The sequence below is a fragment of the Varanus komodoensis genome, unplaced genomic scaffold (assembly GCF_004798865.1).
Source record: "Varanus komodoensis strain SLA01 unplaced genomic scaffold, ASM479886v1 scaffold11, whole genome shotgun sequence".
Taxonomy (NCBI): Eukaryota; Metazoa; Chordata; class Lepidosauria; order Squamata; family Varanidae; genus Varanus; species Varanus komodoensis.
Window position 1 is genome coordinate 32,440,669 of NW_025335317.1, and position 26,177 is coordinate 32,466,845.

Consider the following 26,177-nt stretch of genomic DNA (forward strand, 5'->3'; position numbering starts at 1 on the left):
GGCTTTTTGTCATTGGGGCTGCTTTCACCAGGTGCCCAGTCATGATTACTCATGATGCCAGCTTGGCGGGTATGGCAGAACACCATGCACAGCACACCAAGGAGCGCAGTTCCATGCTGGTAAGGAAAGATGCACCCATTGGTTTGACTAAAGAGGCAGGTGCAGGAAGCAGCTCTCTTGCTCCTGATAGTCATGAAGTTTGGGATCCTAGACACCCTGCAGCTGCATGAGAATGATCCATGGATGCAGCACAGCATCAGCATGATGTATGACCTTCACTGAGTTTTTTGAATATTTACTCTCAGGGCTCGAGGGAAGGTCTACTGAAACACTCAGGCATGCGTCATTTTGGTGATGCAGCTGTGCAGGCTCTTGAGCTGTTTACCCTCTGTGGTCCTTTGCTGCAGGCAGAGACCCAGTCTTTGGGATAAGCAGGTTGGTCACCCCACAGTAATCCTTGGCAGCATCACTCCAAACCATCATTACAACAGGTCTAATGCTCTGGCTCATCTTAGAAAGCTGCAGGCAGGGGCTCACAACAGTTGGGCGGTGCCCATACGCAAGCTGCTTTCCAGCACCTGATCAAGGGCTCTTCTTAACCACCATCATTGTACAGAACTTGAATCAGATGCACGGCCACCATGTTTCTCTTGCCTGTCCCACTGCCAGTACAAACTAAAATTTGAATTTAGGCCTTTCAATGAAACCATGGGTTGTAGACATATATATGTAGACAGTTAGAGCTTCCTGACGTTGCTTTAGAAGAGTATTATCTAATATAATCCAGAGCACGTCAGGTTCTAAAAATCTTTCAACTAGTATATTTGTAATGCTATGACATTATGAAACAAGGGTGGATCTTTAAAGCAAGAGCATGTGATAATCCCAACATCTGTGCATTGCCTGCCAGACTGGCCTCCCTGTACACTGCACCTGCAACTTGTGCTAAAGGGGTGTAGACAACCTGCAGCAGGAGCGGTCAAGTTTTGGCCTGCAACTCCCTTGGTCCCTCTCTATTGGTTTTGATGAAAGGAGCTGTAGGTCAAATCTTAGGAGGGCCACAAGTTGTCCATCTATAACCTACAGAGATGCTGTGAGCCAAATGTATGATGAGCAAATGCTACGATGGGCAATAAACAGAACAAGATTCATGTTCCCGAAATGCTGAAAGATAGCTAGGTGTGCCTGATGTCCACGAGGAATGTTTTATCTTGGTTCAGTGACAATGTAACTCATAAATGATCCACCTGAGCATTTTATTTACTAAGACTACAACCGAGTAGCCTGATGAAAGCTTAGACTTGCAAAATCAAACTGGCAATTTGGTGAATCAGGAAGCTGCAAGGATTCAGTGGTGAATCAGGAAGCTGCAAGGAACCGTTTGAAAACCTTCATGAATAAAAATGTGGGGGACAACATCTTCTCATATGATCAAACTTTTGGCTGTGGGAAATATAGTTGCCTACATAATTTATTCTTTTTGCTTGCAGGTACAGCCAACTTGGCTTTCAGAATGTATTATATTGAGCTGAAACTAGATTCTTAACAGTTTTAATACCTTAAATGCTTTCTAATTATGTGGAGGTTATGTAAATAAGAACTTTGGTTAAGAAATAACGTATCAAGCCAAAAGCCCTAACCACAAGTGCATTTTATTCCTTTCTCTGTCCTTGAAGGAACTATGACAAAGGCTTTGGCTACAATGATCTTGCAAAACTATCATATCTAAGAACCAAATAAGAGACTTTATTGCATCTGTGGGATGTAAGTGCTACCTTAGCAGCAATCATGGTGTTTTGCAATTAATGCTAGAGACAATGTAATCTTTCTTGCATGGAAAAGGGATTGCCAACCTGTGCTGGCTAGAAAAAATTCTGGGTGTTCTCCCTCTCCCACTCTCTTGTAGGGAGAATGATAGATGGAAACCTGGAATCATGATCAGTAATTGAATTCTTGTTTGTCCTCATCTATTCGCAGCATCAATCTGAACTATGGTGATAGTGTTGGCAAGCACATGAGTAGGACGAATACCCTATGTCATCTGGTATACCTTCCCTACCTTTCTATAATGTCCCTTTCTTATGTATATTACTTAGAGCATATCATTTCTCAAACTGAGGTGCATATAATTAGGCCACAATAGAAACTAAGGCTGCCAAGTCTAAGTACACTTCCTTGGAAGTAAATACCACTGAATACTTACTAGAAAGTTATATTGCAGGAATGGGGTAGAGGGATCATTTTGCTGTTGATAAGGCTGACATTACCTCAGTCAAGCCTGTCCAGGACCAAATTCCAGCACAGCAGTAGCTGAAGTCCAGAGTGAGAAGATTACAGCTGTGACTCTTTGTTCAGTATACCATTTTAAAATGTCTGCACCTAGCTATTCTTCTTCCCCACTTTGTACAAAGTTCCCCACATGAGTTTTATAGCTGGGAGGCAGAGTAGGACAAGAGAAATAATATCAACACCCACAGTGGGACTGGTGAGGGGGGTACCATCCTCAGAGATAGAGCAAGACCTTAAGAGTCTAGACAGAGAGTTCTGGAGCACCATGCTTGGCCCAAGGACAGAAGGTCTCTACCCCAGCTATACTGGACTGGGCTGTATGTTTCTTAACTTTCTGAGCAAGCAGCAACCTTTGCTAAATAAATGACACAGTTCCTGCAAATTTAGGTTTAGGCTGTTAGTCTCAGGCAAGGTCCTTGAGGCTCCTTAGTTGGTACAATAGAAAACCATCACATTAGTACATCCTCTAAGTGTAGGAACTCATGATCTTCTTGTGTGTTTAAAATTAATGTGAAAACACATTGTGTGAAACTATTGCACACTGAATTTTTAACATTATTTTTTACAAGGCAAGTTGAAGCATCCTACGTCATACTGCAGTAAGTTATAATAAGTTACAATCCAAAGGACATGTTTCTTGTTAATTCCTACATCTGGGTGTTCTCTGTTCAGGAACTCTGAACAATGCTTCCTCACTAGGTTTTTTGTCATTCATTTTTCTGGGCAAGCCCTTGCTTCTAGAGTCACCCCATTCCCAAATGCTTTTCCTTGTAATCCAGGAAACTGTACTTATATAAAAGATTTATTTGCCAATTTTAAAACCACACAGAAAGTTTAAATTAGGCAGGTCATGTCTTTAGAGAGGTCTCCAATGCAGCATGTTAAGGCCAGCCCTTCTGGCTCAGTCCTCTGAAGTCTTTCAAACACAGCGTTTCAGTGCTCCCTTTCATTTCTGTTACAGGACATTTCCCTGAGAAAGAGCCTTTTCCTTAAACAAGCCTTGTCCATCATTAAAGAACAGGTCTGAGGCGTCGACTGCTGTGTTCTGGAGGCAGAGATTTCTTTGGCCCAGGGAAGGAGACAGAGGCTGTTGAGCAGATCCTGGTTGAGGTTTTCCAGCCTCATGCTACACCATCAATAGCTTCTTTGAGCAATATAGCAGCTTCTACCTTGCCTTCTTGAGCTGCCACTTCAATATTTTCCATACTAGACTGGCCACTTTTCCACAGAAGGGACTTTTCATATTTGGTTTTAAATAACAGACCATGACCTGAAGGAGCATAAAGGGAAATGCACCTTGGTTAACACGCAGCTGAAGTGTAGCCATTAGGAGTAAAGAAACTATTTAGGGAATTGAGGCATTGGTAAACTAAAATACCCAATATACAAATGATTCAACATAATTTCCATCAGCAGTTAAAATGGAATTTAATCCTTTAACAGGATTCACAGACATGAAAGAGCTGCCAAAGGAAAGCTCTTTGTTATTAATATCTGGAAAGGCCTGAGAAAAAAATATTCTGTAATTAAGGAAGTCATCCAATGGCCTCCCAAAATCATCTGGGAGACTACAGTCTCCACTCTGAGACCCTGTGGCCTCAGAGCTGGGACTCCAGAGGCCAAGCTCCGGCCCTCTCACAGCCACTGGCTGCACCCCTTGAGGCTGTAACTGCACGTGGGAGAAGGGGGGCATGCAGTGCAGGTGGGGAGGGGAGGAAGAAAGGCTGGGAGTGCAGCCTTGCGCTGATTGCAATTAGCACCCCAGTCTCCCTCCCTCCCTGGCATCAAATTTAGATGACCAAAACTGGCTGACTAGCTAAAAAGTCCAGCACAAGATTCAGGTGTAGTGGCAACTGCTGCCACCATACCTCATTCTGGACACATGATGCACGTAAGCTTCTGTATTTGGAGATCGGTATGTATAGAGGACTGTGACCTAAATGCTACATAAAAGTTTAGTAGCATGATGGATATATGTTTAACACTTCCTGGACTACTGAGGGGGTATGTAATTTTCCAAAACTTGCCAAAATTTGAATGTGGGCTTAAACTGATCAACACTATGCTGCTAAAGAGCATCTAAAGAAAACCCTTTCTGCTCCTCTCAACGCGTTTCCCACTTCAGAGACACCATCTGCAAGTGAGCTGGGTTATGTAAAGTCCAATTAGTCAAGATTTGAGATCTAGACTTTATTTTTTGAGCCACTAATGTTTACAAGCATCAAAGTGCTCACTAGGCTCAACCTACTATCAAAATTTGACTTACACATTCATTTATTTGAAAATACCCTCCTATTCTGGAAAACTGACCTCGCCTATACTTACCTGGACAATCTGCTGTTTCTCTAAAAGCCCTTTTCTTACAGCATCCTCGGCATAAGTTAAACACACATTTGTTGCCCTGGCAATGCAGAAAAACTAATTAGCTTGGTTTTCACATTGCAATCCTAAGTTCTCAGTAAACATGTGGCTTTGAAGATAAAGTCCTTCCTTGAAGTGAATGGTATTAGGAAACAAATGTCAAACCCCAGTGATGTTCGAAAGTTTTTGTTAATGGACTGTTCTTTCATGGGGGAAAAATCCCCAGCAAGGTCCATGGGTCAATTTCTTAATGGATGCCAAGGTATAAAGGTATTTATATGGCACCCATGCATGTATGCTTGATTACTAAAATTCTGTTGTATCCATAAAGAATTGTGCCATATGTAGTAATGCCTTTTGTGCTTTTTTGTTTATCAGTGGAAACTCTGCCTTGATTTCTTATAGCTTACTAAGTGCTGTGTGGGTTCTACAAATCACATGGACTTGATCATAGGCACAATTTCTGGTATTCTCAGGATAGGAAGTTGAGCTTAAACACTTATAGGCCAACTTTTAAATAGTAATAAGGCAATCAAGTAGAAGAATTCTTATTTAACACACATTTCTAAGATCTTCTGCTTAATTTACACTACATAGTTTAATTTCACCCCAATAAGCATTCAATCCAAAGCAAATGATCCTTCAATTTCTTGTCCCAAAAACTCACTGATCAGACAGTGGGCCCAACCTTTACCCCTCTACCTCTGGAACACTGTACAGATCAGACATAAGGAGACTTGTAATCAGTTCTGCTGTACAAATTAAATTTTGCTAAAGAGAACATCTATTTTTTTTCTGACTAAAAAATTGTTCCTCTACAAAGCATCAGCCAATCTCAGTCACCAAGGTCATTTAAGTGTCCCTTCTAACTGTACCATGTTTGTGTAATTGTTCACCTGTTACAGCATTGACATCTTCCCCTGCAAAAGGAATTGTCCTCTAAAGGTTTACTTCACTGTATAAAACAAACTCCTATTTGGTGTTAGGAGCAAAGAGTGAGCTCAGTGATCTTTTCAAGCTGCCTTAAAATACCTTCCTCATTTTGTTCTGCCAGTTCTTTCTCACCCTGGCCACCGAGAACGCAAGTTCCTGGCATAGATACTACCATCCTTCACAGAGCAGGTGAGAAGCTGGCTCAGCACATCTCTGGGGCTGTGGGAGGAGAGGATGTGGTTCCATTCTGCAAGTGCTCTCCTATGACATGCACATGGTAGGCCTGTTATGAGCGGAGCCGGCTGGAGCTGGGGGTCAGGCTAGATGACCCAGGAGACTCCTTCTGTCTCGCTCTGGTCTATGTTTCTGCTGGCAAAACCACATCTTGCTGCATCTAGCCAAGGTGTGGGCTAAAACTCACATCTGCAGCCGCAAACAACTCATCACAATTTGATATATGATAAATTCTCTGCAGAGAAACAATCTCAGGGAACAGCTTACCCAATGCCTGAACCTCTTTTTACTCTACCAAGTCCATTAACATTAACATAAGCTTGGTACATTTTATCACTGATCTCTCCCCAGTCCTGTTGGACTTAATAGACTAAAAAACAGCCTAGATTCCTTTCAACCCTCCTTGTTTCTCAGTTGGGAAAAAAATCAAGAGAAGCCAGAAAGGCCACTGGTGGTAAGCTCAAGGAGGCCTCCCAACCAAAATTAAAAAGTCGTATTCAAACCCCAACATTTAATAAACACATGTCTAATTAATCATATGGAGAACACCCCAGCAGGTAGGAATTCCTATCTTCATCTTGTTCCTGAGAGGAATTTGGACATAATCACTGCAGATCTTTATGTAACTTTCTTCTTCGTCACTTTCTAGCATGGAAAGAATATAATGACTGGTTCACTTGATCACCATAGCCCACCGGGATTTGCTTAAGCAACAGGCAGCTAAGGTCACACTAACAGTTATTCCAATTATTCAGCTCCTGACTGGGGTTCCTGTGGTTTGGCGAGTCACCTGAATCTGGGTGGCAGGAACTGTTGGAGAACTGTTGCTAGTTGTGAAGTCATGTCCAACCCTTCGCGACTCCATGGACAACACTCTTCCAGGCCTTCCGTCCTCCACCATCCCCTGGAGTCCACTTGAGCTCACACTGACTGCTTCAGTGACTCCATCTATCCACCTCATCCTCCATCTATCCACCTCATCCCTTCTTCTTTTGCCGTCAATTGTTCCCAGCATTAGGCTCTTCTCCAGGGAGTCCTTCCTTCTCATTAGGTGGCCCAAGTATTTGAGCTTCATTGTCACTATCTTCTAAAGAGCACTCAGGGTTGATCTCCTCTCGGACTGACTGGTTTGATCTCCTTGCAGTCCAAGGGACTCGCAGGAGTCTCCTCCAGCACAATTCAAAGGCCTCAGTTCTTCAGTGCTCAGCCTTCCTTATGGTCCAGCTTTCACAGTCACACATTGCAACTGGGAAAACCATAGCCTTGACTATACGCACTTTTGTCGGCAGGGTGATGTCTCTGCTTTTTAGTATGCTGGAGAACTCAACAACGTTTAACCATGACCCATGGTTGTGGGAATTGTGTGGACTAGGCCAGCCATTCTTGTGTCTTCCAGACATGTTTGGACTCCAACACCCAGAATTCCCAGTCAATGGCCCTGTTGGATAGGGATTCTGGGAATTGTGGTCCAAATACCTCTGAAGGACTAATGTCCAGCAGGTGGCAAGTCACCACCATAAACACTGAACCAAATACCCAGAGCATGAAGCCGCTATAAATCTAAGTCCTCTTAAACCAGGGGTGGGGAACATCAACTCTAATGTCCCAAACTTGTCGTCTTGGCTTCCTCATACGGTAACACCCTGTTCCTCTCTGCTGGCATATACAGGTCTCTTCCTTAAATTGTGCTTTAGCATATTATAGCAAAGCTGCAGTCTCAGAAGTTTCCAGCAGATGGAAGCACATCTGCATGGCTCAATCTAAGTCGGTTCCTTTCTGCAATTCGTGATACTCCATTGGCTTCTAGGGTTGACACTGAAGACTGTAACAAAGATGTTTCAGCAATTAACTCCTGCTCAATAAATTGGTAAGAATGCTTTTTTGAGAAAGAGGGGACTTTAAGACTATCAGCGTAACTAGGACAGAGCTATTTCCTCAAACAACAGATACAGCATTTCTCATGTCCCTCAAGGTTTTAAGGATTAATGGAGTACTGAGGAATACAAGAGGAAAGACAGATGAAGAGAGACTTACCTTTGGGTTTCCACACTGATCACACTTTGCATATTTAGCTGAAATAAATAAATAAAATATTAACTCTCTGAATATTCAAACAACCGCTATGTACAAATAGGAAGAGAGTCCCACCCCACCCCCATCCAGTTCTTGACACACCATTTATGTATTTGGTTTAAAAATTCTAGGAAAGCAAAGTTTCAGTAACTCAAAGGAAATCTGCTGAAAATTAAAAACCACACACATCTTGGAATTAAATGCTACCCTCTAAGCAGAGCCATTTAATAATTATGTAGAATTTTCAGAAACAGATCAAGGAGTGGTGAAGGAAGAGGAGAGACAGGTGGGACTTCAAAAGTTTTATATAGGTTGGTTTTCAGTACAGTGACTACTACTGTAACGGAACTGTGAACAATGCTTCAGGTAAAATCATTATTTTAGTATGTATGAGAATCATAACATACTTTAGGATGTAATCTACCCTTTACTGCAATTATATATAACACTATTTTTTTAGTCTTAAAAGATACTTGAAGGCTATGTTGTTAGCATAAAACATTTTCCAGCCACACAAGGGGAAAAGTGTTGCAAGCAGCCTCCCTGTATTACAACATGACAAGTTTTGCCATATTACTTGGGCTGTTGTCCAATTAAAAGAATCTTAGTCACTCTGTGCAGTACAATCTTAAGCAAGTCTACTTATTGTATTCACTAAACCTAACTACCTAGTAAACACATTTAGGATTGCGGATTAGTGAATGAAATAAATATAAATTAACTTATGAATAAAAAAAGCATTCTTCCTGAAAAAGTGAATATACAGTAGTCCTCTGAAATTCATGGGGGTTGCATTCCTAGACCACCCGCGAATTGTGAAAAACTGCGAATTTTGAATGTGGTAAAGGTTCATTGCCAGAAGTCTTAGAACAGGGGTCCTCAAACTTTTTGGGGAGCCAGTTGAAAGGTGCTGGTGATGGGCGCGGGCCGCCAAGGTGGTGCGGACGGGGGGCATAGGCCGGGCAAGGCCGGGGGGGTAGGCACATGTGCGCAGCAGGGCAGGGGCAGGGGCATTCAGAGATTGTTTTCTCTGAGCGAGTCCAAACCAATCTCCTTGCTCGCAAGGTTTGGACTCGCTCAGAGAAAATGATCTCCTTGCAAGCAAGTCGCTGCACGGCGAGGAAAATTCTGCAAAACACTGAGGCTGCGAACACTGAACCGCAGCTTCACGGGGGGTATACCCTATTTATATTTATATACAGGCACTCAGGAGGCATCAACTCTTGCTTGTAAATGGGAAATGCCCTTTTTAAGGTGGCACTCATTTGGAGATCCAACAAGTCCTTTTACTGAAAAAATGCTGCCCAGATATTATTACAGTACATTTATATCCGGCCTTTCTTCCTCTTCCAAGGAATCAGAGGTGGCTTGCACAGTTCTGCTCTTCTCCATTTTATCCTCACGGTATCAGCCCTGTGAGGCAGGTTAGGCTGAGCGCGACTGACTGACCGACCCCAAGTCATGCAGTGAGCTTCACAGCCAAGCCTGGAGAGTGGTAACCACTACATCCACTGGAGCACATTTTTTCCTTAGGAATGTTATATTAACCTAATCTGCTGACTAAATATTGCAGCCCTACATCTTACGTTTTAATGAGGGATCAAAGCTTTTGTTTGGATTTCTTAATTTCTTCTTTTGTTTGTTCTTTGAAAGAGACTCTGCATTTCCATCTTCTTCATCCTCCAGAGCTCGCTTCCCCCGTGTACTTCCTTCCATCCATCTAGTACCGTTTTCGCTGCAGGTCTCCTTGGGCCTATGAAGGTTGAACATCAGCATATTTAAAACACAAGGTGATGTTGCTTTGTTTGCCAACCCCACTGCCAACAGAAGCCTGAATATGGCCTACATGCGGCGCAGGCAGCTTGAAGTAAGAAAGTAGTAAGTGCGTTCTTCTTGCTATGCTACTGAAGAGGAGTAGATGCTTGTGTCATTGTAGAACAGCCAGCTACTGGGAAGAAGAATAAGGAAGCTGTTGTTGCCCCTACACATCATCTAAGGGGCCACAGAATTTTATGGAGTCCCAGATATGAGGTGAGAGACCGTGCTCCATCCTTGGACCTGGGGATAGGTCCTCGTTCCCCTACTCCTTTGCAGCCAATACAGAAATCACCTTACCAGCTACTCTCCAAGATCAGGAAAGCGACCTGGATCAGCACTCTGGGAGTCAACCAGAAAATTACAGCTCTTGAGGACAGTAAATCATCAAACATATAAGGATCCCATACATGGGAACCTGTCCTCAAGGATCCTCTTAAGAGAAATCAGACTAGCAGCTTACATAAATCAACTTCTTACACCTTCAAAAACACTTCTGTTTATATTGTTGCAAGACAGGTTGGAAAGCAAGACATCTTTGGCCTCTGGAGTCCCTTAAACTTGCTCAGTGATCATAGATAATCAGTTTAATCCTTAGCGTAAAAGAATATAAGGCGCATGTATTACACAACCATAATTAATGCTCTGATATTGAGACTCACCCTGGCCTGAGATATGGCTGACAAATCCAGTGGAAGAAAGGTAATCCACCCTTTGGCTTTTCTTCATCCTTCAAATGGGCTATTTCCTTCTGTGAACACAATTTTATAAACCATATGAAATCAGCTTTCCTAGAGAAGAAAACCCCCAAACTACTGCCCTCGGTCCACAGAGAGAGACCAAAAAGGGAAATGAAAAAAAAAATCTTTCCACCTCTCTTTCTCAAATTCATCACCACATATAAACATACCTTCTCAGAGGTACCCCCCATAACTCCCTCACATACTTATGAACCCTCATGCATTTTATCACACCCCTCCCTTTTCTTCCTGCTCCCCCCGCCCCGTTCCCCTATGCCTCCTGTAACCCTCCTTCCTCCCCTCCCACATTGTTCCCCTCCCACAGCTTCTTAGCAGTGGCAGCTTGCCCCTTCCTTCCGTCCTTCCTTCCAAGCAGCCTGCCAGCTGCCATCTTCATTTTCTAATAATGCCTCTGTTTCCATGTAAGACACAGTGGTACTTTGGAGGAAATATTTATTTAAAAAATTCTGTATCATGCCTTAGTGGAGGTAGGGAGAATCATGGGCACCTTGCTGGGGAAGAAAGGATTAGTTCATGAATGTATCCTTCAGCCAAATGTTAACTTTTAACAAGCATAGTCAGAGTTGCCCTGACCATGTTAACACTTTTGCTGGTACCTGGCAATGTAATTTCAGCTCCTTGTTGACAGCCACAAGCCCCTCCAGCGTTTTCACTTTAGCTAACTCATCACGCAGCTGTTGATGAACTTGCAGCCTGAGGGAAACCATCACACTGTCAGTTATTCTTTTCCCCATTCCAAAGGGGCAGAAGAAATTTACAGCCAGATCCTGAGCCCTGTATTCTGCAAATGTGGCAAGATTTCCAGCTCTGCCACTTGCCATAAAACGTGCCGGTAACAACTTCAGAGATCACGGCATGTCATTGCAGGGGGGCATAAATAAGACGACTACTCACGTATGATGCCAAAGCTTGAAGAGGTGAGCCCGGACATAGGACAGTGGGCAAGGATACTGCTGAACTATTTCCAGGTATTCCTCAGCCATCTCCCAGACTGCGGGGTTTCTTCCTTCAAACAAAGCTGGATTATGAAGGTTACCCTCTAAGTTGGAAAAACCAGAACACAGTTTTCAGCATTTGGTTCATGATGGCTACAGCATGTGGAATCCAAACCAGATTTAGTCTCACAATGCTGATCACCAGGGAATTGTACAGAGGCATTTGCAGGGAGAAGGGCAAGCATATGGCTTTTAACATCCTCCCAATTGCCTCCCAGCAGTTTTTAGCTCCTTTTCTCAGCTGGGTTTAGAGATGTCCAGGTAGGGGGAAAACAGGTGGGGGTGCTTGCTGAGGACAATCAGTGGGAAGGAATAAGTACCTGCTCTTACCCATCTTCCCCTCCAAATGTAATGCTCTGCAAATGCAGGTTTGGGAACCTACGTTTATCTGCATAACCTATTGTTCTATCTCAGCCATTTGTATGTGCTAACAACAAAATTAATGCATTTTACATCCATTTCCTGCTATTCTTAGCAAGAATTTCTAACAACATTTTAGCCTCATGAGGTTAGGGAACCTGAGACACATTAATCTGTCACAAAGCTTCCGTAAGTAGGGATTTGTAGCCACTGTACTACCTTGACTCTTCCAATTAATGTCCTGAACAGGCCTCTGATCAACTCCTGTGCTGCTCGCAGACCACCAAAAAACCTTCAATAATTTGGAAGGAAATAAAGGTCCCTTGGGTGCTCAGGTTGAAGATGTCAAGAGTTATACAAAGGTGCTGCAAGCATGGTGTGGTTAGAGTGCTGTACTGGGACACAGGAGGTCCGGGTTCCTGTCCCCACTTGGCCATGAAGCTGACTGGGTGACTTTAGGTCAGATTCTCAGAGCAACCTACCCCACAGGGTTGTCGTTGTGAGAATACAGCAGAGCTATATAAGCCACCTTGGGTTCTTCACAAGAGGGAAAAAGGCAGGTTATAAATGCAATGTAGTAGTAAGTAGTAGTAGTAGAAATGACAGCTCCTGTTTCATGAAACTTTGTTCCTCTGCCAAAAATAACAGATCTTGCATGCATGGTTAACTTTTTAAACAAAAAACATAAGCAAAACCTTTATCTTCTGTTTGCTTTTGTGCACTGGTCACCCAATGCTGTACAACATTAAGGGCTTCCTCTTACATTTTATGTATTGCAATATCCTCTCTCTACAGAGAGAACTAAGAACTTCAGGTCTCTGTTTAGAAAGCTTTGAAAATTCTGTCAGCTAAGTAAACTAAATGAAGTCTGAGCTGTTTATCCTAATTTTCTCAAGGTTTAAAATGGCATTAAAACAAAAATCCAACAGCAGCAGATAAGGGTCACAATCATGCCTTGATTCATTCAATTTGTATGGTGCCCCATTAGCCATAAGGCTAGATCCAGGTTACTCAAGAGTATTTCAACCTGGGCTGTATCACAGATCCACTAAACAGAGTCATGCAACAGTATCCAGTATCCAGTATCTCTTGTCTACCTGCACTCATGACACCTTGAACTCCGGTCTTCTTAATACACTGCTCCACATCAGTGAGGTACTGAATGTTTCCATTGGCAAAAACGGGGATATTTACAGCCTTTCTATGGCAGGAAACAAAAACAAGAAGAAATATGTGAATACAAAAGCAAATCTAGAGCGTATTCAAATTTGAACCTGTTATTGCTGCAATAAAAGGGGCAGTTTCACAATTTGGAATGCCATATACGATACTGCAATCCTCAACTGCATGCATTTCACCCAAAATACGGTTGCAGGGTAGAAGAAGCTATTCCTTTCTGCTGGCACCTTACCTCACTGCCTGTATGTGCTCCCAGGAGGCCACGCCAGCAAGAGGCCCTTTCTGTTCTTTAGTGCGACCATGGACAGTCAGGAGCTAGAAAAGAGTCGTGTTTATTTTTCAGTGTACATGAGTCAAATACAGGAGTCACAATAAGAACTGCTTTTTTCACTTGCTTTGCAAATAAATGCAACAGGATTCCTTGCATCAAGTATTTCATCTCTTGGGCAGGATTTCTTATTTATAGGAGTAATCCTTGCATTTCAGACACTATGACAGGAGCTTGAAATTTTCTGAACACTAAAATCTCTACTTAAAAATATACATGGAGCCCACTTTTATATATTCTCTCAGATTAACACTGATCAAGAGTGAAAGTTAGATATGGAACTATAGCTTTCTCTGAATATATAGGTAGAGGAACTCAGTTGGCAACTTATCTGCTTGTTTTCAAATAACTCATCCATCAACAAGCAAACAAAAGAAACACATGAAGAAGTTCAATTATGGGCTTACTTGTGGCTGCACTGGCTGTGGAAAAAATTCTCCACCGCCTTTGCATCTGCACAATGTTGGCCAAGTCATGCTGGCCACATGACCACGGAGACTGTCTGCGGACAAACACTGGCTCCCTCGGCTAGGAAACGGAGATGAGCACCGCCCCCTAGAGTCAGGCATGACTGGACTTCATGTCAAGGGGAAACCTTTACCTTTACCTTTAATGTTGGCCAAGCCATCTGTTTTGGGTGGGCAGGAGCCTGCTTGGTAGAGGATAAGCAACTAGAATCTTTGAAGTCTCACTGTAATTTGCATTATATTTTGCAGATTTTTTTAATAATCACTCTAGTTCTGGTATTTTTTGACAGAATGAGAGATAGATATAACTGTGTGGCCTTGTTGTTCTGGATAGTTTTCCACTTGTGCAGCTGAGGATGCTGACAGGCTGCTTGGAGGCCTGAGGCCTCCCACTTGCTCTTTAGAATCCTGCTCCTCCTGGCATGTTAAATCTGCCAGAACTGGGTATCTGCAGTGATTAAGGCCTCATTAAGGGATGGGTTGTTAAAGTGATGTTGCAGTGGCTCTAGTGCTTCCGAGGGATTAGATCCAGGAGTTGGGATCAGATTTTTGTTCCACTCCTTGGCCACTGACATTTGGGCACCTCACACTTCTGTCTTGCCGCTCATGTTTTTCAAAACCTACAGGAAAACACTAGGAGAAAAAATCTGGAGGTACAGGCTGTGGTGTCATCCATATATAATAATATCTCAGTATTTTTAGATATGGAAAGTAATATAAACAAACAAACAGACTGTGTGTTTATTTTTTTTATTAATGTGTGGGTTTCAAATAGCTCTACCTCTCTTTTCTACCATCTCTTAGGGAGGGACTCAGATGGGTGTTTGGGGGCATTATTAGGCTGGATGAGGGTTAACAACCCGAACTTAATCTGGATAAAAGTACTATAGGTTGGGAAATCCACTAATCTGGATGGGGTCACAGTCCTTTCAACGGCCATGTTTGTAGTCTGGAACTGTTCCTCAACTCAGTGGTGCCTATAGACACACAGGTGGCATCAATTGCCAGGCTGGCTTGGCAGCTCAATACCAACTAGAGAGAAGTGACGTAGCCACAGTGACACAAGTGTTGTTCACATCCTGGTTAGCGTATTGTAAACTGCACTGTGCCCGGCTACCCTTGAAGCAAGTGAGAAACAGCAGCTGACTGGGAATGTGAAAACTGAAACATTTATGACAGAGCTAGGTGCCTGGAACGTACCCTGTTTGCCCAAAAATAAGACCTAACTGGAAAATAAGCCCTAGCATGATTTTCTGGATGCTCGTAATATAAGCCCTACCCCAAAAATAAGCCCCAGTTAAGATCATCAGCCAGATGGACGCATTTAGTATATTTGTTGCAACACGATGAACATATTGAATTAGTACTAATATATAAATATAAATAAATAATATTGACATTAATACTTAAAATAAATGATAATATAAATTATAATTAAGTATTTGTAAATACCCAAGCAGGTGCCTTTGGACAAGAGGTAAATGCCTACGTAAACCGATGAACTCCAGACTTATTGACAAATGACCAATCGGAGTACAGACACAATGCACGAATAATGTGAGCTCTTGATAACAGGCGTGTTTCACAATTCAATACATTGTGTGTTGTAACGGATGTTCTTAATGCACTCGTGTGTTGCCACTCCTGTCTCCTAAGTCCTCAATTAACTCTTGAATTAAGGGTAGATTTAAAGGGGATAATATTTTGACCCCCAGACAAGATGAGTGCAAAAAGAATGAGCTATTCCATCGAGTACACGAAAGAAATCATGGAGGACTCTTAGGACAAGAATCTTATGGCTTTCATAAGAAAAAATAAGACATCACCTGAAAATAAGCTCTAATGTGTCTTTTGGAGCAAAAAATAATATAAGACCCAGTCTTATTTTAGGGGAAACACAGTATTACTTCCATTCTGTATAATTTATATTGGCTACCTATCTATTTATCTAGTTAATTTCTATGTCATCTTTCTGCCAAAGACTGGTGTTAAAGCAGCTAACAATAACACTGACTAGCCATAAAGTGGTTATTTTATATTGCTTACTGATGAGGGGGAAAGGCATTCTCTGTGTGCAGAGAGGTATGTTTTTCATTATTCTGATTCTCTGATTCTGTACAATTGGGTGCCTGTGAGTAAATTGGGCCAAATGAAGGTGCTGGTTTTGGACTCTGAAGTCCTAAATAGTTTGGAACCATGTTATCCAGAGGATTACCTACAACTGCCTGAGCCTGCCTGAACATTTAGATCAGTGTTGGAGACCTTATTCTTGGGTCCACCAGCAAGCACCATTACACTGGCAGATACTAGGGATGGAGCTTTCTCAGTGGCAGTCAATCACAGAATCATAGAACAATAGAGTTGGAAGGGGCCAAGAAGGTCATCAAGTCCAACCCCTGCTGTTGCAGGACATCATGTTACATCATCCCAGATGGCTGTCCAGTTTCGCCTTGAATGTCTCTAGTGTGGGAGAGCCTACCACCTCTCCAGGCAGCTGGTTCCACTGTTGTATTGCTCTGACAGTGAGAAGGCTTTTCCTGACGTCCAGCCTGAATCTGGGTTGTCGCAACCTGAATTGATTATTCAGTGTCCTACACACTGGCATTAGCAAGAAGAGGTCTTGACCTTCCTCTTTGTGACAACCTTTGAGGTACTTCTAGAGGGATATCATGTCCCCCTCAGTCTTTCCTTCTCAACGCTGAACATGCCCAGTTCTGTCTCTCCTCATAGGGCAGTGATTCCAACCCCTGGATATTTTTGTTGCCCTCCACTGGATCCTTTCTAATTTACCTGAATCTTTCTTAAATCTTGATGCCCAGAACTGGACACAGTATTCCAGGTGAGGTCTGACTAGTGAGGAGTATAGAGGAACTACTATTTATCATGATTTGGAAGCAATACTTCTGTTAATGCATCCCAAAACAGCATTTGCCCTTTTGGCGGCCGCATCACATTCTTGGCTCATGTTTAGACTATTGCCCACGATTACTCCAAGATCTTTTTCTTTTTCAGTTCTGTTGCACTATGTATTCCCCATCTTGTATCGATGCCTTTGGTTTGTTTTTCCTAGGTGGAGGACTTGGCACTTGTCTTTATTGAATTTCATTCTGTTGGTTTCATCCCAGTGTTCAAGTTTATCAAGGTCGCCCTGGATCTTCATTCTGTCTTCTAGGGTGTTTGCTATTCTGCCCAGTTTTGTATCATCTGAGAATCTGATTATCTTTCCTTGTACTTCCTCATCTAAATCATTAATAAAGACGTTGAAGAGGACTGAACCCTGTGGCACCCCACTAGTTATCTCCATCCAATTTGAGAAGGTGCCATTGATGAGCACTCTTTGTGACCGATTTAGCAGCCAATTTTGGATCCACCTAATAGTTTTTCCATCTAGTCCAGTTTCTCCTTGGGAAGTGCTGTACGGTCCCACCATTACTAGACTGGAAAAAAATATCCCCAAAGACACATTTATTCTAGTCTGCATTTGGTACTTAAAAATACTAGTTTTGCTGCTTAAATGTAACTGTATGCTAATGCTCTATGATATTGCAAACAGCTTTGTGAGGGCAGTGTAATATGAAAGGTGTGTCAAGTTATATTAAACAAGGAAATACATAAACAAAATTGAAGACAAAGTTAACATTCTGTTCTCTCAGCTTGTACTGGCTGTTTGCACAGGGGAAAACATTTTGCCTCCAGTTCATTTAAAGATGATAACCTGATTCAGCAAACCTATTTTCTCTTTCTAGCATTGTCAGGAAATACCTTTACCACACCTTTTCCCCACCAAATTTTCCTTTTCATTATCTGTTCCATCCAATAGTATCAGCGCCCTGATATCCTAAAGGAGCAGTTGATTTCTTACTTGGCAACCAGCCTTCTCCAGCAACTGGGCATATTTCACAGTCTTGCCGATTTCTGGGAAAACGCGGATTTTGCATGTGATAGGAACAGAAAGCTTCTCATTAGCCAATAAAACTGGAAAACAAGACAAAAGTAATATTGTAAAAGTGGCTTAAATCTGCAGATCAGACAGCTTCAATTAGAAGGACCCTTTTCCTCTGCTTCACTGTCTACTAGAAAATGGAGTAGCAAAGCAAGAAACAGGGGGAAGAATCCTGCTCTTTCCTTCTGACATCAGGGAATTGGGAGCTCTGTGATTTTCAATGATCTCCTCTGTTCCTTCTTTATCTTTCCAGAGACCCTTCAGAGTAGATTGGACAGATGTATGCATAGGGCTACAGGGAAGAGTGGAACTTGAAAATCATTGAAAATCATGCCCCACCCTGTTCCAGTGTCAAAGAAAATCAAACAAAATATTCACTCAAAGGCACAAACTGCTGAACATTGTTACTCAATCTTTTCCACAGGAGAGAGTTTATGCCACTTTCTGATACACTTCTTCAGCTGCCTCCACCAAGTGAATTGTAATAGCTGGCTAGACCTCCTAGATATGGAATACTCTCCACGGACAGACTTTACGTGAATTTTCTGGGGGCACCTGGCATAAGCCTTTCTTTGCGCAGATATTTTAAACCATTGTTGTAGCTTTTATAGCTATTTGTCTTAGCTTTGTGATTTTTAGGCTCTAGTCTCTGTTTTAATTTTAATCAGTGGTATTTTAGTACTACTTTATTCCTCTTTGTGTTTTATCTTGTTGTTTTTAATCTGCTGTGTTTATTTTGTGAGCTATCTGGAGAACTTTTATTATTGGGAAGCTATAAATAATGTAGTGCTTTTTTTCACAACTTGCCAGCTCCATCTTTCCTTTCTGGCTACTTTAAACTAGGAAGAACTGATCTCTAAAAAAGACTGCCTTCATTTAAGATTAGGAAAATTAACCTAGCATTACCGCCATCTTCCATCACAGCTCTAGTTTAGAGCTGTCCAATGTCTTTCAGCCTGAGGACCATGTTCCTTCTTAGATAAGCTTTCAGCAGAGCTTTTCAACTTCAGTGAAAAGGAGGACTAAAAAACACGCACATTCTAGTCAGTTTAGGCTTAAAGTGGTTGCCTAAGCCTTTGGAGGCCATGCCAACCTTTTAGAATGGGGAAAGCTGCACAAAAGCTGGGAAATCACCATATGTTTGGGAAAGGAGGCACAGTTGTGTGTGGAATCTGCAAGGGCCATATTTGGTCTCAAGGCCTGACGTTCTGAACGCCTGGTAAAGCCATTGCATTTGCACCCTCTTTTCCTCCTGGACATCCAGACTGTTGTTTTGGCCACACAACAATGACGTAAGATGAATTTGCTTTAGAGAGTGATTAGCCAAAGGAGTGTCGGAACTGAATGGGATTCCCACATTCAAGCTCAACACTCTAACCAAACCACTTCAACTTACATGGACCATTAGCGTTGAGCAGTCTTGAACTATATCAGGTTGCCCTCCAGTGTGCTTGCCACAGTCCTGGTTCCTCCAAAGCTGTCACTGAGCCCTGCATCTGGATTAAGGCCTAGACTTGGTTTCTGTATTTATTATTTATTTTATTACATTACATTTCTGTCCTGCTTGTTCCGCTCTCAAGGAACTCAAGGCGGCTTACGTAATTCTTTTCTTCTCACTTTTAACCTCACAACAACCTTGTGAGGCAGGTTAGGCTGCGAATGAGTGATGGGCCCAAAATCTGCTTTGTGGACAAGTGGGGACTAGAGCCCAGTTCTCCTAAATCCCAGTGCAACACTCTGACCAGCCCACTACACTGGCTTTCCACCTTCCACTAGCAATGCACTGATAATTCCACAGATTCAAGGATGACAGTCTCACTACTGGAGCTTGCAGTGCGATTTATTTTCAAAGCCAATGAACACGTGCAAAGATGCAATTGGTTGTGGATGAGGAGCCCATATCTGTGCTTCTGCACAATTGCAGACTTGCAAGCAGCTGGAAACTTGCAAAAAGGTGAGCAATGGGTCACAAAATTGCTCACAGTTAACTGTGCCAGTCTGTGTCAATGAACAATATGGCAGCCTTTATATGCTTCATATATTTTTGTGTAACAGTTCCAAAGCCAAATAAAATTTGATGTGTTTCTCATGTACATTTGGCCCTCGTACATTCGTGGTACATGGTACATTCGTGGGAACTGGACCCCTGCAGGAGTGGAAAAACTGCAATATCTCTACCCCTTCAGACTTTAACTCTTAATACTGTTGAGCATACATGTACTGAATTGCTTCTCTCCCCACACCCCCCTGCTCTGTCTTTGTGCCTTCTGGTGTAGATGCAGTAACAGCTTCACAAATTTCCCTTCTTTTTCCTTGATGTACCATATATATCAGCATATAAGATGACCCTCAATTCTTGCTTTGCTATTTTTGGTTTCAAGAGTCATCTTCAATGCTGATATATGCAGTAGTATGTGGACCAAGGACCAGGAAGTATGTTTCAGAAAAATACCCATCTATATCTGCTCTAAGTGCATTGTTTGTGATTTTTTGCAGTAGGCCACAAAACTCCCATTTAATTATTGATGGCAAACTAGTGAATAATCATATCCACAAAATCTAAATCCATGAAAGTCAAGGTCCACTGTATTGCACTGTTCTCCCATCAAGAACCTCATGGACTTACTCATTCTCTGAAGAAGATCCCACTCCTCCTGCAGGAATGCTCCATAATGACCTACAAAGAAACAAACAAAAACTCCACAGAAAATCATGGCCTCATTAAGCTGGGGATACATCCCTGTTGCCACACGTAGCAGTCAGATATGAATGTAGAAAGGCAATCCTAGCATTGATTTCTAAAACGTATTTAGAAGCAAAGCTAGCTATGATCTCACTGTTCATATCAGAACTACAGACAGCTAAAACTGGGCAGAGCCTGAAAGTTTCAGAATGCAAATTCCTAATTAAATGTGTATTCTCTTAACACTAACTGAAGTTTCTGATCTGAAGAGAATCTGGTCTGCACTTCCCTCACGTGCCCAGAATTGTCTCCCTTTGTTTCTTATATATTACTTTAAATTAAGGCAATCTACAAAGTTTAGGACACAATCCTATGCATGCTTAGACAAAAACGTCCTATTGCTCCTAACATTCCCCAGCCAGTATGTCTAAGGATATGTTGGACATTTTTCCCTGCCTAAACGTGCATAAGACTGCATCCTTAAACAACTCAAGGAGATATTATACAAGACAGCATTTAAATGGAAAGTTGTATGAAGAAAGTTTTAGCAGAATGATTAAAACAGATTTACTCATCTATTTTTAATTATCTTTAAGGACTGGTGCTTAGGCTACTGTACAAACTAAGGTTGCAATCCTAAACATACTGCGCAGTACTTAAAGCAAGACTCAGTAAAACTTACTTCTGAGGAAACATATTTAAGACTAGACTGCAGCATTCTGCTAATTCATCTCAACTGCAGCTCTCCAAGAGTATACTTAAATGTGCTAACACAATTCGACACATTTTTCTCAGAAATTCCCCTAGGGCCCACTCCCACATAAGTATGCACAATACTGCAGCCAACATTATTTTAAATTCTGGTTTGTACTTACCTCTCTTTGCTATCATTTGAGGACAGCCCAAATTCAGATCAATAGCCTCACAGTAATCTTGAGCCAACAGGGCAGCCTGGACAAATACTTCTGGATCATTGGCACAGAACTGTGGAAGGTGTACATCAGCCAGAGAGTAAACATGACATCACTTTAATATCAAGGTACCCTCAAACCTATGGGTGATTTTGCACAACATGGCAACCCAGACTCCAATTAAACTATGCAGTGTGAGTTATTTGTAGAACAACCCACTGTATACCAAACAGGTTTGGGCTCACTGTGGGTTGTCCCCCCTCCCCCCACTGTTATCCTAGGGGCCTTGATAGCTGAAGCCACCTTATATCTTTTCCCTGTTCCATTCATGTTCCCCTTTCAGTCCTCCACAGCTTTATTCCATTCCACAATATTGTTGTAATCTTTGCCATTGGCAACCACTAAAAGCTCCTCACAAAATGAGGGGCAACACTGAAGTGACCCTCAATGGTTTGCCACTTTAAAAACCAGACATATGCACAGTATCTTTGCAATATTTTGAAAAATTAAGTTTGGTCAGTAGTCAGCAGTTCAAAAGTGCGCACGTGTATGCTTGCAGGTGCCCAAAAGGAAAAGTCTTACCAGACTGTGCTAAGTGTCTACTGTCAAAGTGCAATATGAACCAGCTGTGGACATTGAGCAAGAAAGGCTATAAATAGGTCATTTTGTTACTTTTCTCATTTAACAGTTTTCGAATGGAGAAAAGCAAAGCCACAGAGTAACCTTTACTTATGAAAGGGAGTGGTGACTACATCACCCCCTTTGCAGAAAGATCCTGTAGTTTCAAAATGTACTTGTAGTTGTCAGTGACCTCCACCTATTCCACTCCTTCTAAAGACCCCAGGTGCTCAGGAAAGGGGAACCATGCATCCCACTTCATTTATGGGAGAACTTTATTTTAACAGCTGTCAAAGAAAGGGTTTATTTTAAAACACATGGGTAAGCAGATAGTTTGGATAGGCAAATAAACAGATTTCAGGGGGTGGGTGACAGTGAAATCCATGCACATACATTTTCTTGTACCCCCAAAATGTTCAAATCTGCCAGATAAGTTTTTTTTAAAGACCCTTTCTTGTGACAGATGCCAAAAGTAGTGCTCACAAAAGTGGATGGGATATAGATCTTGCTTTTCTGAGTACTTAAGAGACTCAGGGACATGTGAAGAAGGTGCAGCAAGTCCAAGATCACACCCAAAAGGGGGAGATATATTTGTCACCCATTTGCTATGCTTTTCAACTACCATCTCACCAAATGTCAGTTGTCAAGTGTATGCATAGTAACATATTTGCAGCCTTGCCTTGTTAGTATCCATGGATACTGTACTTTTACAGCAGACACTTTTCAGGATTTTTGAGGGGCATATACAACACTGAATGAAAAACTGAACAGTATCCCACTACATTATGTTCTTCTGGTTTGGAAAATAAAACATTAGAAAGAACCATACGAGTGCACCCTCAGAACATACCTAGCATTCCTTTCTCTTACAGAGTGTCCCAGGAAAGGAAGCTTGCCCAGTGAAAGGAAGCATTTGGCTCCCTAGGCATGGCTTACACATGGAATTATATTATGGAGCACTGATTTCAGGCTCACAGAATTAGTGATATACACTAATATGCATGATCAAGAAATACATTATCAGAGCTATTACAATATTCATATAATGAAACACTGTACCTATTTTAAAGTCATCTCTCCTAAAATATCTGTACAGTTAGCAATGCTTCACACTCCAAAGAGCATAAAAATCTAGAGAGAAATCATGTGGTTGCTATTACCTGCACGATCAAGGGTCTATCTTCAGGGCACACATCACAATACAAGTTTTCCTTACGGTAATTGGCATCTCTGACAAAGACCTGAGCATGCAGCATAGGGGTGTAGCACAGCTGGGCTCCATGGCGGCGGCTTAACAGTCTCCAAGCCAGTTCACTCTGATCCACCATAGGAGCAACCACAAAACGGGCACCTCTCAATGTGTTTTTCCAGAAATCAAAGCCCTTAAGTTTGGGCATCTTCCTCTAACTGGAAAGAAAATGAAACAGTAGATGATTAAATTAGCTCTCTGACTCAAGTAAATAATTGTTTACAACACACTAACCATGAGTATGGCACAAGCAGCAATTTTTGTCACTGACATTTATGTCTTTTAGTTTTGTCCAATACACATGTCTTCACAGTAAGCATACCTGATGGAATAGAGCACCTTTCCTTTCCAAAAAAAAAAAAAAAAAATATTAGAAAAGCAAATATTGATAGAGCCCTATGTTTGTGTGTGAAGCTAGCTAACACACAGGTCAGATAAATATACTTATAGGTTGCTACTATGCTATTTTTTGGAATTGTAACATAAAAGCAAATAGGAATTTCTGCAGGATTATTAGATATCTCGTAACATTCCACATTTCACACATGTCCTTTTACATTTCAGTTACCATTTTATGATTCAGTGATTATCATTATCTGTGTGACATCTTGAGAATCATCAGACATCACAAACGCAACTTTGTAGCATGAGAATATAACAACTTTTGAGCAACTTTTTGGGCCCTGAGGGTTACACATAGTGCTGGGTAGGAGTAGTAGGTCCATATTTACATAGGGGAGGAGAGGCTCCCTACCCCCAGCAATCCTAAGCAGGACAATCTTGGCTACATCAGGATTGTTGCTGGTGGTGGTAATACAACAGGAATTCCAACTACATCTTTAATAGCAAAAGATTTGTGAACATTACTTGCCAATTCAAAGGATACTTGATTGACTTGTTATTACCTCACTACTCTGGTTTAGCAAGATCATGTTCAGAATCAGGGTCAAACAGTGCTATTCAAATGGCACTAAGACAACATTTTCATATCCTCATCCTTGGATGACAATGTACTGCAAGAAATTAGGACTGTCAAATCAACACTTTAAAGTAACAGTTAGGGCATTAGCTGTTCTATGCAGCTCTGTCAGCAAGTCCGGGGATAGGGAGGCAAGCTTCATTTCAAATTATTGGACACCAGCCCAGGACAGAGTTGGGCAAAAAATTACTAGGTACTAACATCACATGTTTCAGCAACCAGATTGCTGGGATTTTACCAGTTTTGTTTAGAGAAATTGATGGAGAAGAGCTGTCAGGGAACAATATAGAAGCTGGTCACATCATTCGGGCTGATATATTTTCCTCATAGCAAACTGACTATGTGATATGTTTATTTTGTTAACTATTATTTGATTAGATAGACATTTTTCTTCTAATGAGATTTCAAAACAGGGACCAGAATGGCCTCCCAACCTGAAGGGAATACTTTTTGATTACAGCTAGATAAATAAAGAGGAAAAAGCGACTGTTTTCTGGAACTGACTTTTGCCTTTCCTTCGTAATAAAGCAATCCAAGCCTCCCTACGCCTACCCAAGCCTGGCATTTTCTGCAGGAAGAAGAACTGCGTTAAAACGAGGCATTCCTCTCCAACCTGCCAAGGCCAGCGTGCGCCCCGTGCCTAAGCATGTCAAACCCGGCAAGCCAGTTCAGCCTGCTCAAGAGAGCCCTCCCGAAACCAGGCCGGGGCCGGGCCCGCTCTCCAGAGCGACCACCCCGGTCCCCTTGCCCACGTCTCCCTTCCTTTTCTCGTCCCGAGGGTACCTGGCTCCTACGCGGCGACTATGGCCGCCCGCTGAGGCTAAGCCCCAGGAGGGCGCTGCGACAGCCGGAGGGCGCCTCTGCCATCCCACTCCGACCGGCGCGACGGCGGTGTAACTACAAATCTGGCCCCTGCGGAAACGTCGGCGCGGAATAAAGGGGCCGCGAGGAGACCCGCCCTCTCTTGGACTCCCCCTGGCGGCTAGGAAACATCGTAAACATCAACTGACGGGGAAGTGCCGTATTGCAATTCCTGCAAACGTAAACTAAAGTGGATGTTTCCATATTTTTTATCAATATCGTCTCAGTAATACATCGTCTCAGTAGGCTGCAAAGTTTAAAGGTTCATTCTTTCTGGCGCTACTAGTACTAGCCCTCCGCTCTTCCCCAGTAGCATATTGGATGCCTTCCGACCTGAGGGGCTCATCTTCCGGCGTCATATCTTTTTGCCTTTTGGTACTGTCCATGGGGTTTTCATGGCAAAGATACTGGAGTGGGTTGCCATTTCCTTCTCCAGTGGATCGCGTTTTGTGAGAGGTTTCTGCTAGGACCTGTCCGTCTTGGGTGGCCCTGCACGGCACTGCTCATAGCTTCATTGAGCTACGCAAGCCCCTTCGCCACGACAAGGCAGTGATCCATGAAGGAGATTAAAGGTTTAAAAAATATTAAACTCACTGCTGACCTCTTTTTACTCCCAATTGTTAGCTAGCCTCACATAGCAGCAGGGGAGAAAAATTCCTGTGGGAGAAAATGAAATGTATGACCCTACTACCGTAAGCAGGGTGCTGAGATTTTGCCATATGAGCCTGCTGCAGCTCAGCATGGCTCCTCCCCTCCTTTGCACGCCGGGAACAGACTTGGGAAGCCAACGGAAGGTCCCGTCACGGAGTGCACCTCATCGCATTTGCGCAGCCCGTCGCTGGTAAAGCGGCGTCTTTGCTACGCACGAGGGAAGCATGTCGGCAAACTTTGCCAGAAAGAGGGGAGGTCGCTGCCCGAAGCAGTGAGACTGCTGCAGACCCGGGCGGAGCCGTCTTAACAGCATTATGGCTCCCGGGAAAAGCAGTGTACTGGGGCCCCTACGATCGGTATGTATCATATTTGATACAAAGTGCATTGAAGGGTTAACATACACAGATTAGTATGGGGCCCACGGGCAAGTGCCCATCAGGCCCATGCGTTAAGACGGCCCTGGACCCGGGATCCCTCTGCACGAGGC

The 26,177-nt window shown here is 42.6% G+C and overlaps 1 protein-coding gene across 4 annotated transcripts; it reads right to left on the reverse strand.

Moving 5' to 3' along the window:
* Positions 1-3,073: 3,073 nt before the first annotated feature.
* On the reverse strand, positions 3,074-25,067 carry DUS1L (dihydrouridine synthase 1 like). 4 transcript variants are annotated; one of them, XM_044419934.1, is made up of 14 exons: positions 24,962-25,067; positions 23,111-23,357; positions 21,297-21,405; positions 20,365-20,415; positions 17,658-17,770; positions 13,233-13,315; positions 12,919-13,022; positions 11,361-11,505; positions 11,063-11,159; positions 10,368-10,456; positions 9,477-9,643; positions 7,852-7,889; positions 4,615-4,690; positions 3,074-3,559 (listed from the first exon to the last, which is right to left on the reverse strand). In XM_044419934.1, the coding sequence occupies exons 2-14, from the start codon at positions 23,345-23,347 to the stop codon at positions 3,411-3,413; spliced, it is 1,458 nt and encodes a 485-aa protein (XP_044275869.1). In that variant the 5' UTR covers positions 23,348-23,357; positions 24,962-25,067; the 3' UTR covers positions 3,074-3,410. The 4 variants fall into 4 exon arrangements, with proteins under 4 accessions (XP_044275869.1, XP_044275871.1, XP_044275868.1 ...); XM_044419936.1 differs by having other exon boundaries at positions 23,111-23,353; positions 24,962-25,046; XM_044419933.1 differs by lacking the exon at positions 24,962-25,067 and adding an exon at positions 24,105-24,589 and having other exon boundaries at positions 23,111-23,353.
* Between the last annotated feature and the right edge of the window lie 1,110 nt (positions 25,068-26,177).

Excerpts from the sequence above, each read along its gene's own strand:
- DUS1L (XM_044419933.1), bottom strand. The coding sequence starts at position 24,131 with ATGATCTTGCTAAACCAGAGTAGTGAG. Across the intron at positions 23,354-24,104 it reads TGCTAAACCAGAGTAGTGAG|AGGAAGATGCCCAAACTTAA; the intron begins GTAATAACAAGT and ends CTTTCCAGTTAG. Across the intron at positions 17,771-20,364 it reads GGATCTTCTTCAGAGAATGA|TTTTATTGGCTAATGAGAAG; the intron begins GTAAGTCCATGA and ends CTTGTTTTCCAG.